Consider the following 13,488-nt stretch of genomic DNA (forward strand, 5'->3'; position numbering starts at 1 on the left):
CACTTGATAATAATTAATATTAAAAAACATTTGTTGAATTTAGATAATTTTTGTTGAAATTAAACTCATTTAACTACTTAAAACTTATTTGTTCTCGAAAGTTTGATTTGTATTGAATAATTAAATTAATTTTACTTATTGACTTATTTATACTTAACTTATTTTATTTTTATTGAACTTGTTTTACTTTATTTTTATAAAGCGAAGAGAACATAATCTAATAAGAGATCAGATAAGTTAGCATGCATGTCATGTTACGTAGTGGGTCATGTCGTGCCATAACTCGGCAAATGCCATCTTTATAACTATTATCACGTCATGCCTCATGCCTGCATAACCTTAATCAAATGCGAAGTACATGAAGTATCTATCATTCAATTTTTTTTCCCCAGAGGAGTAACTATTTTAGGATGTCATGTAAAACTTTGTCACTGATAATGTTCTAACATGCCAAATTAGTATGGATCGGAATAATAAGACCATATAAATAATAAAAAAAAATGATGAAATTGAATGCCATGATATGATAATAATAATAATTATTATATTAGTAATACACTAAAGTACAGTAATTAAAATTGGCCAGCAAAAGGGTCATCGTCATCCCATTGGAGTACAGCGGAGCCAATATTCTGCTCCCTTTTGAGCTTATCTTTCAAGAACCAATCACAAATTCTTCCTGCATTTAGCTCTTCTATTGAACATCCTTCTTGCTCTGCTATCACTCTCAGTAGATTCAAAGATGATATCTGCCACATCATTTCAATTTTTAAACTGTCATTAATTACCCTCTTTCTAAAGTGCATTATTATAGTCCACATTTATATTATATATTTTTTTTTAATTTAACAAGTATACCATTTAATTTTATATATTTGTTTATTTAAATTTCATTTGTAAATGTGGTATGACTTTTTATTAATAAAATTAATATATTTCAAAAAAGTAATGGTCACCAACAAGTATACCTTAGCAAAATAAGCATACCCTTACTAAAAATTAAAAAAGGAAAGAGGAGAAAAAACATACTGTTAATCTGCAAAGGAAACGTTCATGAACACTTAAACCAGAAATCTCCACTAAACCGGCCTCCTCTAGAGAAAGAAAGCTTTTCCTTTCAATTCCATCTTCATTGTTTCGAGCTTCGCCGCCGGCGTAGCTAGCTCTAACAGTACAAAGTTTATTAACATTTGGCCTATAAAATCTAACCGTGTTTATCGATTTTAATGCAAACTTAGAGTTGATGGACTGAAATAATGATGAATTATGGTTATTGTAATTGGAATATTTGCAAGGTTTGAGTGTGTTCATTATGTACGTTTGTGTTGATTGTAGAAGAATGTTTGGGGTATGTATGTAGTAATTGGTGAAATAGGTGCAAAGTTTTGTGTGGTAGGAATGAATGAAGAATAAATAAAGATAGACTATGTAGATAATGTTACTTGCAAATTCGGCATTTGTCCGCATATAAAAACAACCTAATGTAGTAATATTTCATATTTCAAGTTCGAAAATAAAATAATAAAAGCGTTTATCAGACTCACCGTGAGTCCGATTCACCTAAATTTTTTCTTAAAAAAAATTGATTAGTTAATTGTTACTCCTCCCATCCAAAAATAATTCTGATATGCCAACGTTTGTAATACAACTACGGAGTACTCTTGTTTAATACTTATACTCGGTATATTTTACAAAGAATACTCCGTACCTTATGGCAAGCTTGAAAATATGGAGTATACACTAAGATAATACAGTTAGTTGAAAAGGGCCTATATTTTACATTAAATTAAGTTAAGCATCAGTTATAATGTTGATTGTTTGTATCATATTCAAACATAATTGTACGTACTTCTATAAGAAAAAGAATAATAATTATATTAATTGACTCACCCTTTAACCAATTTTGCCCATAATAAAGGATGGAGACGCATACTCACCCATCCTCATAGTTCAGCTGAAGGGATGAACAAGAAATTTAGGCCTTATGCTCTAAAGGCTACTTAATCAGTTAGACGCGATATAGCTTATTCAGGAAGATCCTTATACATAATACGGAGTAGGTTCATTAATGTCAGATATTAAATTTGTATAAATGCCTATATTAGATTTGTGCATGTGAATACTGATCATAGTCTCATATGTCAATATCATATTGTATCGTGTGTGATTTTGAAGAGGTATGAAGATCGAATTGAATAAGGGAATGCTTTTTAGCCTTTATCAATTTATATTTTGTGGTATATTGATTTGCAATTTTACAAATAATCTAAGTAATTAACTACTTGACTACTTCTATGCAATACTTCCTGGAAGATCAACCAACCTTGCTTGCTAGAAGTTCATTTATGCTTCTCTATAATAATATTATTAAAACACAAAGGGATAACATGCTATTGTCATGTGTCATTATTCCCTCAATGTGATTTGGCGTCATGTCATTGTTATGTGTCATCCTACATATCACCTCAAGACTCTTCATATGTGTAACCCTCTTGTTTAATTTTCCTATAGAATTTAACTTCTAAATCTCTGCACATTAAATTTCAATTAATTTAATTTGTAAGAATGAAATCAATCACATGCTAATGATTGTTTCCTTAGATGTTATTTTTTTATATTCAATACCAATTAAGCAATTATACATAATAATGTCTACAAGTATTTAAACATAATGTAATTTAAATACCCGAAGTATCGCCCGAGCCTTAAACTAGTTTTTATTGCAAACTTGACATCGTCATCAATATTGCTAATGTCAAAAATAAATGCACTATATATATATATATATATATATATATATATATATATATGTACAAGAATAATTATTGAATGATTAAAATGGACCCCAACAACTCAAATACAAGACAGTCCGGAGAGACTCCTCGGCAAGCCTATCCGCGGAGGTGGTGGTAGCAACCTTAGCATCGGTGGTTAACCGCCTCGTGTGGCGGTTAAAGCCGGAGGAATTCTTGAAAGACACGATGAAGTTAGAATCACATTTAGAAGAAGCTTGGTCTAGTTTGGTGCCTTGCAACATCACCCTCGTATTTCCTGCAGCTTGGTACAACACCCTCCCTAAGTACCTCAAGCTCATAGTAGTATTTGAACAAAATAAATATTTTTGCTAACAAATTCAAGGTTTTTTTTATAAGAAAGTTTTTGGAATAGCAAAATATTGCTTTTTTGTGTTTACTGGTTGATTCTTGGCACTGTTGTATAAAAATATTGCAGATTTTGTGAATTTATATGGGAAATTAGAAAAGAACAAAAGGTAGGCAATGACGTGGAGATTAAGTTTAACCCCGCCACATCACTTATGATAAACGCGTTGTTGACTTGTAATATGCTTGTTATGAAGAACTTTGTTCAATTCTAGAAAGGTCTTGCTTAGTTCGAAAGACAATATGTTCATTTAGAATATCATAATGAGCAATGCTCATTCAAAAATTAATTACTCCATTTAATTTATTATTGTACAGAACACTTTTGATGTACGGAGTATCTTTTTAATTGTTTCATTTCCATGTACATATGTTTGCCAATGTAAAGTTTTGACTTTTAATATCATCAATAATAGGTAATCCCTCTATCCCTAAATTACAATCTTCCTTTCTATTTTGGGTATTCTAAAATTACATTCCACCTTTTCATTTTTAGTAAGTTTTTTTTCTTCTAAATATCCCAAATACACTCTCTTTTTCAGTTGTACTTTTAATGTATAATTAATGTATTTACATTCCACTTTTAATGTTTGGTTGGCTAATGTACTTTTTTAGTCTTTAATTTTTCAGAATCATTGTGCCAAATTACAATGAATATGATTGGTTAAAATTTTTCAATTAAGAGCATGTGATTGATCCTTTTTTTTGCAAAGGATTGATGACATGTCATGAGTAATCACTAATCTATCTTTGCTCAAAAACATTATTTAATGTTTTGTACTTCCCATTGTATTATCTAATTATTGTTATTTGTCTTATTCTTTCCTCCTTAATTTTTTTTTTTTTTTTATGCAAAAGAGGGTATAATCCCGAACACAAACGCTAAAAAATAAACCTACTTAACAAAACGGGGTGAGGTAACCCCAACTACGTCCTCCCAAAGAAGTTTCCTTATTTCAATTGGAGGCTCATTGAAATAAGACACCTTCTCTTCGAGGACAACTCCTAGATTAGCCAATCTATCGGCTACAAAGCTTCATTTAGGGACGGAAGGAGTACTCCTTAATTCCCGTGTAAATTTTCAAATAAAAATGTAATTTAGGTACGGAGGGAGTACTCCTTTAATACAAAGTTTCATATTAGCAGAAGAAGACTTTTAATTTAGGGGGTGAAGTGAGTAATAAATAAAAGGATAAATATTTCATATTTCATATTTCATATGTTACGCAATAATGTCAATACTGGACAAAAGTCAATATGAACCACTAAAAATACAGAGACATCCAACTACTACGTATTAAGTAAATGGGGTGACGGAATAAGACAAACGCCAATAAAACATAGTCAAGAAAGTTTGACTTTTATTTTCAAGCTTTCATTGAATTGTATTACTTGTAGGCTTAAAATAAAATAGAATTTAATGACTTGAATGTAATGTGAATATAGTGAAGATTGATGAAGATGATAGGACTTTATTATAACATCTACGAGTAGTAAAAATTGGGTGTGACATGGGACTTAATTAAACTATAAATATGTAATGTGAAGATCATGTGACATTATCGTATCACCTGTTGTTCACTTGTTCTTGATGTATTCACCTTATCCACTCAATTTTAAAATTTTAATAGAAATACCTATACAGACTACAAGTGTACCCACTCCATATTTAGTACAATGACTCATTCTACATACTCGTTCTACATTATATTAAAAAATAAATACTCCGTATATACAAAATAATATATTTGTACTACTCACTATTTTTTTTTTTTTTGGGTACTCCGTAATACTCACTAGTCACTACTCGGTATTTGAAATAGATGGTTATGTTTGAAAAGGGTGTGGGGCGAACAGTGGGTACAACCATAAGCCCACGCTCACCCCATCACCCTATCAATGGTTTATTCAATCAAGTGATGGTTTATGGTAGTGCAAGTAACGAACGAAGGCCGTTGCTTGGACGTTGGAACTTGGAACTTGTTTCCACATCGTATTTCGTGTTTATCTTACTTGTAGTAAGCTACGAAGTGTTTTTGTGTTGTAGCAATTTCGGTTAATTTCCAACCAAATCCATTTGATCTCTTGCCTAATTTTTAAGGATGATCCATTGTATGTCGACTTTTCAAGCACTCAAGCTGCAATGCTCCTTCTAAAGAGAGCTGTCTTTGCTATGAAGTTTACTCTCTTGCTCTATTGTCAATATATAAGTCAAATTATAACAATTTTGAACACAAATTCTTGTTAATGTATAAGAAATACATAAACCGTTGTGTCAGTCCGAACTGACGAAATGCGGATTTTGATATTCTCAATTAACCGAATGATATCCTCTACTGACTGGATGATATTTCTACTGGTTGTATGATATCCTCTATTGGCTATATATATAATATCCTCTATTGGCTGGATGATATCCTCTATTGCCTGGATGATATCCTCTATTGGCTATATGATATCATCCGGCAATGACATACTCCGTATCATATAGCCAATAAAGGATATCATCCAGTAATTGAGTATATCAAAATCTGCATTTCGTTAGTTTGGAATGACGCAATACCTTCTCTAAGAAATAATATAATCATTATGTGTAATCTTGTTTGATTTGTCTCATTGCATATTATATTAATATTAAGTTTGTATTATTTTCATGCATTTATAATGGAGATATATTTTTAAAATGCGTATTGAACACTGTAAAAAGTCAAATAGGGCAAAAATTTAGGGATGAAATGAAGAGGTTCAATTTTGATAATTTGTGGCACAATTATTACTTTATATGTTTCTTACGTTGTTAATGCACAATTGTAGCATAAAAATTGAGTACTTTGAAAATCTACAGTGAGAGATTTAAGACCGGTTCAACAATATCTAAATAATGTTAGTTCTCAATATACTATTTTAGTATAAACAAAAAGAAATCAGAGCTAATATGAATATTGTAAATTCGTAATAAGTCAAGTCATTAATTAGTAGGGAAGAAACAAAAAAGTAATCCGTATTATACAATAGCTCAAATGGTTAGAGCTCCTCTTCCGATTTCAGGTGACTTTGGGATCGATTCTCATCACCCATCCTTATGACTCTTTAAACATAAAAAAAAAATATATATATATATTGGTAGTATACCAATAGAGAGTAAAAGAAATTGTATGAATAAAGGCTTGACCAATGATAATTATACTACTAATTAACCAATAACCAGAAAGTTTAAAAAAAAAAAAATCAACATAGAAACATACACTCGTTATATATATATATATATATATATATATATATATATATATATATATATATATATATATATATATATATACGAAGTATATAATTATACATGGGACTAACATAGCTGCGAATGCACATAATTGAAGTAGATACTATGACATCTCAAACCTTCAACAAAAAAAAAAGTTATTGAAGTGGATGCTAACTTGCTAAGTTGATTAAAGACTTAAAAGTTCTAGTGATGCTACGTAATCCAAAACTTGAGATCAAATCTTGTCTACATCACTGGCTCGTGACTTTCAGCGGGCAGGCAAAAAAAATAAAATACTGAAAGCATAGAATTGACCATATCAATATACTACATATAGCATATATGATATATATGTATATGATCATAACTCATCAGTTTCAGCACTAAAGAGATCAATCAACTAACTAGGAACAAGTCCAACAGCTAAAGAACATAGCAGTCCGAAACGAGTCTTGATCTCTCATAATAGTAGAACCGCCCCTAGCCTTCACCACCTCGTTGTTGTTGGCGGTGTCGATAACACTCGAGGTGGCGGAGGAGCTCGGAAGGGCGGTGGCAGTGGTTGGTGATGATATGGTAGCTTCCTGCCAAGACTGATGCCGGCATGAAGTTGTACACAATTGGTCATGCAAAATTCTATCAACGTACTTTAGGGTCGTCATATGTAGGATTGTAGGAAGATCAAAGAAAATTTGAAAGATTATTATGTAAAGAAGAGTGTAAGACTAAATGTGAAAAGAGTGATAGTATGATATATTGGTAATGAATTACATGTTACTCTTATCTCAAAAAATCTCAAAGTTTTGGAAATGGAGGAAAAAGTAGTGTGACAAAATGTTAGGAAGGGGTCCAATAATATTGAAGTTGCAGTTATTTTTTGGGTAAGGATGAGAAGATTTTTCCATTCCTTGTTAAAAAACAATTAAGGAGATTCTTTGGTGTTTGTATTGTAGTTCTTGATGAGTTGATGATTCCACATTATTTGGAATATGCTACGTTTGCTTTTGACTTATCCTAGCACACGTGATTGCACAAGGTAAACGAGTGATGGTGTTTACTAACATGAGATTGATCATTAGGTTAGTTCATTTAACTACGACTAACTGAAAAATTAACACCGGTTAATTAAATTCATTTAATTATTATTAGGGATATGTTTTGTTCAGCTTAATTTCTGTTTAGTTCAGCTCCAATCAGGTCAATTCAATTTTTAATTTCCTTCTTTCATAATCAATTCATTTTAGCACTATTCTCCAGTTTAGTTCAGCCTCAATCAATTCAGTTCAGTTCAGTTCAGTAAATCGGAACATGCCTTAAGTGAAAAATTAAAGCTCATAAGGATTTACGAATATTGATTTCTATTAGCTATTAAGTGCATAGATTAACTAGTAAAGAACCTAATTTTAACATAATTAAGGTCCTATTCCGATTTTCTGAAAATAATTGATCTGATTGAGGATGAATTGAACTAAAATGAACTTAAATTAAGCTGAATATAACAGGCCATAACTGTTAATTTTGAACTATTGGGAAAGTCTTCATTTTAATTGAAGGATGACCTGACTTGAATTTGAATTAACTAGCTAGATTCCAATAATATTTATATTATAACAAGTACGAGTATTTTTTTTTTTTTTTTTGAAAACAACAAGTACAAGTATTAGTATTTGAAAATTTAGACATGATTGATATAGGAAATGATTTGAAATTGTTTTAACATAATTATTTCATGGTTGTGGATTTGGCCAACAAAATATCTTCAGTGGGATTATGGAGTTCTTCCTTTAATGTTTCAAGTCATTTGTCAACTATTTTTTAATTGCTATGTTAGTTTACGGATACATTCAACATTATCAGATTATTAGTAATAGTTATCTAATTAATCAAGGCATGCTATTTTATGGAACAAATTGATGGCTATAATAATAAAACTAGCTCGAATTTTAAGACAATACGAAAACTCCGTTTAATTCATGACTAGAGTTTGAGAATATCAAAACAAGTAAGAAATCTTGCATATACGAGTGCAAAACGTCTATTGTTACTACATTATAGGTAAAACAACATAAATTTAGAACTCGATCAACTCAATTTCCAAGTTAATCTTTGTTGGAAATGGTAATGCAAACGGATTCTCGCGCCCGATTGGGCGGAGTTGGCTAAGGAAAAAAGAGGGCTCTTGCGCTCGACCGGGCGACGGAGTCGAGTTTTGACGAGCCAGATCGGGCGGGTGTGGCCCGATCGGGCAAGACACTAGGTCTGGGAAATTTCATCTCGCGCCCGATCGGCCGGCTGGTTGCCCGATTGGGCCCGCCTTTTTTCCTTAGGCCGGTTTGTTTATTTGTCTCCTAATTTCGGGACACATATAAATACGAGCATTGCCTTTCCTGTTTTCATTCATTCACGTTAACAAAAAAAAAACCTCAAACACAAACCTACCCTTTGAGATCTGAACAGTTCTTGAGCAATTCCACTCTTCGGGTTCGGGTGCACGGATTACGAAGAGAGTTGCGTTAAACTTGGGGGGTCGTGCGTCACTAGGAAACTTGTACCGATGGTGGCCTATTTTGCTTCTAAGGCAATGGATTATTGTTCCACGGCGCGACTGTGAGTTTAAGATCTTCAATCAAGTATTTTCCCTTTCATCTTCTCTATTTTGTTATTTGGAATCGACAGGTATTTTACCAACAATCTTCACACTAAATTGTCCAATAGTTGTGTAAAATTAGGATCATCGATCATTTAAAAATTCATTATCTGAGTACATGAAGTAGTACGAGTACGTATAGATAAGTCAGCGACAATTTATCACCTAAAAATTACCTGAAAAATTTCGATCTCGTGATGATTAAATTGGGATGAATAAGCATACTTTGTAATAAATTAAACTAGCTAGCTAAGCTATAGTTCGTTGAGTAAGATACACAATTTAATATATTGAGTGCTTGTTAATTTGTAGACCAAGTCAAAGATCTCATAAGTTGTGGAATAAGGGCGCAAAAGAGAGAAAGATATGAGGAAATTGTCCAATTAGAGTAACGATTAAGGGTAAAGATTGAGGAAATCAGATACGAAGTATTATAGATGCTTTGAACAAAGCTTATTAAGATGATATCCATCCAAATTAAGATAGTTGGATACTTGGATTCTTATAATGATTTTGGTCTCGATTTTCGAAGATACTTTGTTGCTGACTGTCTTCTAATTAAGCTTTGACTGTTCTTCTTAGATCACGTGCTTGCTAGCATGGAATGGAGTAAGCCAAGACCAAATCTTCTACGTTATTAGTTCACTATTTCATATGCTATGATGACTACGTAAGCATACACGAAGCCAAAGGTTTTATAACCTCTAAACTTCACATTTTCCTCGTTCATGGAATCATGGAGGTTGTGGAGTAGGGCCATATATAGTAAAGATCAATAGTTGAGAATGCATGAAATAAATGAATGATAGTTTACGTGCAAAATTCATCAGCTAAAACTTTTAGATAGTTTACGTGCAAAATAGAATATATGAATATGATGCGCAAAATTAAAGAATGATAGTTTACGTGCAAAATAGAGTACATGAGCATGACGTGTCACCAAATTATTAAAGTGTACGCGTAATATCTTGTTTGTCTTTTGTAATTCATTGGACGTAGATCATTACATATGTTGAGATAATGAGTTTATCGTTTGTTTAAAACTTTTAGATCAGCCTTTTCAACTGACAAGAAAGTAACTGTCCTTTCAAAAATATAAATCTTAAATCGAAACAACAAATTTGTTCTCAGTAAGAGTTGGCTTAGCTTTTAAAAAAATAAATTGTTTGTAGTTTTTTTGTTAAGTAGATAGAATTTTTGATTGAGAAGCTTCACGGTTCACATTGTTCTAGGATAGACCTTCAAGAATTCGCAAATTGAAAAAAAAAAATTGATCATGAAATCCTTCATCATTTATGGAAAAAATTCCTCATTATAGACCTAATTAAACATGGCCGATCTGCTAACCTGACTGGCTTGATTTAAAGTTTTTTTTTTGTTTTTTAAGGTTCTAAGCCGTCTAAAATTTCATTTCTAATTAAAATTTTGAGCATGGTCAATTTGGCCTAAAAACTCCACTCTTCTTGACCCGAAACAACAACTTTGGGCACAACCTATGGCCCAAAATTATGAACAACCCAAAACCTTAGTCCAAAACAAGTCAATTTAATTTCTTACAAAAGCTCGACCCTACCCGTGATCACTGTTGCTCTTCATTTATCAATCGACTAATAAAGGCTGCGGCTAGGCCTTCGCCTTACCTACCAAAAAAAAATTGAATCGAGTTAGCTGAACCAGATCTCTCACCATAACTCCAATTCAGCCGTCCTAATCGAAGAACGAGTTAAAAATTGTTGGCGTAAAACGTAAAAAACCAGCTGCAAGTTACAATAAGCAGCACGGCCGCACCTTTTATATACACTATTTATTCATAGAGACAAAACCAGACCTACTCCAGCAATTCTTGTGTCCAATCTACTCGCGTTTTTTAGGCGCGTGATTTCTTGTACATCCTATAATTCCAAAAAGAATTTTTGCCCACATATTTTCTTTTTTTAATTTAATTTATTATTATCATCATCAAATATAAACTCACCCCCAAAAAAAAAAAAAAAAAAAAAAAAAATGAAAGAAAGGGTCCTTCCTTCCTGGTCTCCTTCTCTGCAATAATCTCGTCAAGTTGCCTTAAAAACACAGAGTTTTACACAGATTTTCCAGCTTTCTCTCTTCTGTAAAGTGCATGTACTTTGCTTCTTCTTCCATGGTAATGTTTTGTGCTTAATTTATTGGTTTTTTTTTTTTTTTTTGGTGGGGGTTGGAAATTATCCAGAAATTTGATCAACTCTGTTAAAAAATTCGATCTTTATTTGGTTTTTGATCTGGGGTTGCTTCAATTTTTGCTGAAGAATAAGGTATTGAGGTATCTTAATTTGGTGGGGTTTTTGTTACTGTTCTTGGGTTACTGTTCATTTGGTAATCTACCTTGTGTTTTTTTGTGATTTTATTTGCTATTATAGAAATTGAGAATTGGTGACTTGACTCATTAAGGTTTGTTCTGAATTCTAATTGTATATAAATATTCATATGTGTGTGCTTTTTTAGCATTTGAATATTTTGTTCTTTTGGTAGTTTAGTTTCCATTTGTGGTTAAGAAAAATAGAGGAAGTGTAGTTTGTGTGCTTTATTGAAGATTTAAGAGGCAAAAAAAGGGGTTTATATGATTGCATAGCTAATAATTAAATTGGAGTTGAGGTTTTGAAAAATGCAAAGAGTGAGGGTATCTTCAAAGCATTCACCAGTTTTTAAGCTTGGTGATTCTCAGTTGTCATTATCCCCAAAATTTAGAGTAGCAGCAATAAAATCACACTTAGTGGATCCCTCCTCAGATTTGGAGTTAGCTATAAAAGGGCAGCCCTTAATACCAGGACTTCCAGATGATGTTGCTCTCAATTGTCTGTTAAGGCTTCCTGTTCAAAGTCATGGTTCGTGTAGAGCGGTTTGTAAACGATGGCATTTGTTGCTTGGTAGTAAGGAACGGTTTTTCAGTCGGAGGAAGGAGTTAGGGTTATGTGATCCTTGGTTGTTTGTGTTAACCTTTCACAAATGTACTGGGAAAATACAATGGCTTGTTCTTGACCTTACTCATTTCACATGGCATACCATTCCTGAAATGCCTTGTAGGGATAAAGTTTGTCCCCATGGGTTTAGGTGTGTCTCTGTACCGAGTGAAGGAACACTCTTTGTCTGTGGTGGTATGGTGTCTGACATGGACTGCCCCCTCGATGTTGTCTTGAAATATGAAATCCACAAGAATCGATGGACTGTGATGAATCAGATGATAACAGCTCGATCATTTTTTGCAAGTGGAGTGATTGATGGAATGGTTTATGTGGCAGGAGGGAATAGTGCAGATCTCTATGAGCTTGATGCAGCTGAGGTTTTGGATCCTGTCAGGGGGTGTTGGCACCCCATTGCTAACATGGGAACAAATATGGCCTCATATGATGCAGCTGTTCTTGATGGGAAGCTTCTTGTGACTGAAGGCTGGCTGTGGCCTTTCTTTGTTTCGCCTCGGGGTCAGGTTTATGACCCTATAAATGATAACTGGGAGAATATGGCAGTTGGACTAAGGGAAGGATGGACTGGCTCAAGTGTTGTTGTTTATGGGTGTCTGTTTATTGTCTCAGAACATGAAAGGATGAAGCTTAAGGTCTATGATGGAAATTCTGATTCATGGGATACTGTGGAAGGCCCGCCTTTACCGGAACAAATATGCAAGCCTTTCTCTGTAAATTCCTATGATTCCAAAATCTATGTTGTTGGTCGGGATCTTCATGTAGCGGTGGGTCAGATTTTGAAAGTGAACCTAGAAGAAGGCCATTCTGAAAAGAAATTGAGCTTTGCTGTTCAGTGGCATGTTGAAGATGCTCCTATGGCATTCTCTGATTTGACTCCCTCAAGCTCCCAGGTTCTCTTTGCATAGCTTGTTTGTTTCCGTTGTCACTCTTGTTAAATTATTTGTAATGATATGTAACTGTTGAGATTGTAGAGTTGTAATTGCTCCTTCGAGAAAGGTCTGTTGTTTAAATCTATACAAAGGTGAAATTTATGAGTTGACAATATGTGTAGTTACAAAACTTCTTAAGTCTTTAATATTTATCCATCAAACACATACCATAATCTTTCTAGAAATTTGGTGATGTGCATTCGTCTCATCATCTCCCTTCCATGTACTCTAAGCTATGGATGAGCTATGATAGGACATACAATTATCTTGCCAAACTCTCTACTAACTCTTGTAAAACATGTATGAAGTGTATGATAAATTAATGAGGTAGCTGTCAGTCATATTGCTATCTGCTAAGTTTTACATTCATGATATTCTTGTAGTCTGTAGATGTGCCCATTGAGACCATTAAGATTTAGTCCAGTTCTAAATTAACTTTGAGTTGCTTCCCCCCACCCCTACTTTCATCAGTCTAATTTTCTCTTACATACTTTGTATTAGTTTAGGAGTTGATTTGTTATTATTTAAATGTCAT

General features: G+C 33.0%; 1 protein-coding gene and 1 long non-coding RNA gene across 2 annotated transcripts; one reads left to right on the forward strand and one right to left on the reverse strand.

Moving 5' to 3' along the window:
• Positions 1–524: 524 nt before the first annotated feature.
• LOC145635301 (uncharacterized) lies at positions 525–1,526 on the reverse strand. The gene is made up of 2 exons (XR_014113831.1): positions 1,030–1,526; positions 525–749 (listed from the first exon to the last, which is right to left on the reverse strand). It is a non-coding gene; the product is annotated as an uncharacterized LOC145635301 (long non-coding RNA).
• A 9,530-nt stretch (positions 1,527–11,056) lies between these two features.
• LOC145636322 (F-box/kelch-repeat protein At1g30090-like) lies at positions 11,057–13,099 on the forward strand. The gene has a single exon (XM_081687848.1). It carries the CDS (start codon positions 11,709–11,711, stop codon positions 12,927–12,929), a length of 1,221 nt encoding a protein of 406 aa, XP_081543974.1. The 5' UTR covers positions 11,057–11,708; the 3' UTR covers positions 12,930–13,099.
• Positions 13,100–13,488: the final 389 nt, after the last annotated feature.

This window comes from Chenopodium album, chromosome 6 (genome assembly GCF_948465745.1).
Source record: "Chenopodium album chromosome 6, dcCheAlbu1.1, whole genome shotgun sequence".
Lineage (NCBI taxonomy): Eukaryota > Viridiplantae > Streptophyta > Magnoliopsida > Caryophyllales > Amaranthaceae > Chenopodium > Chenopodium album.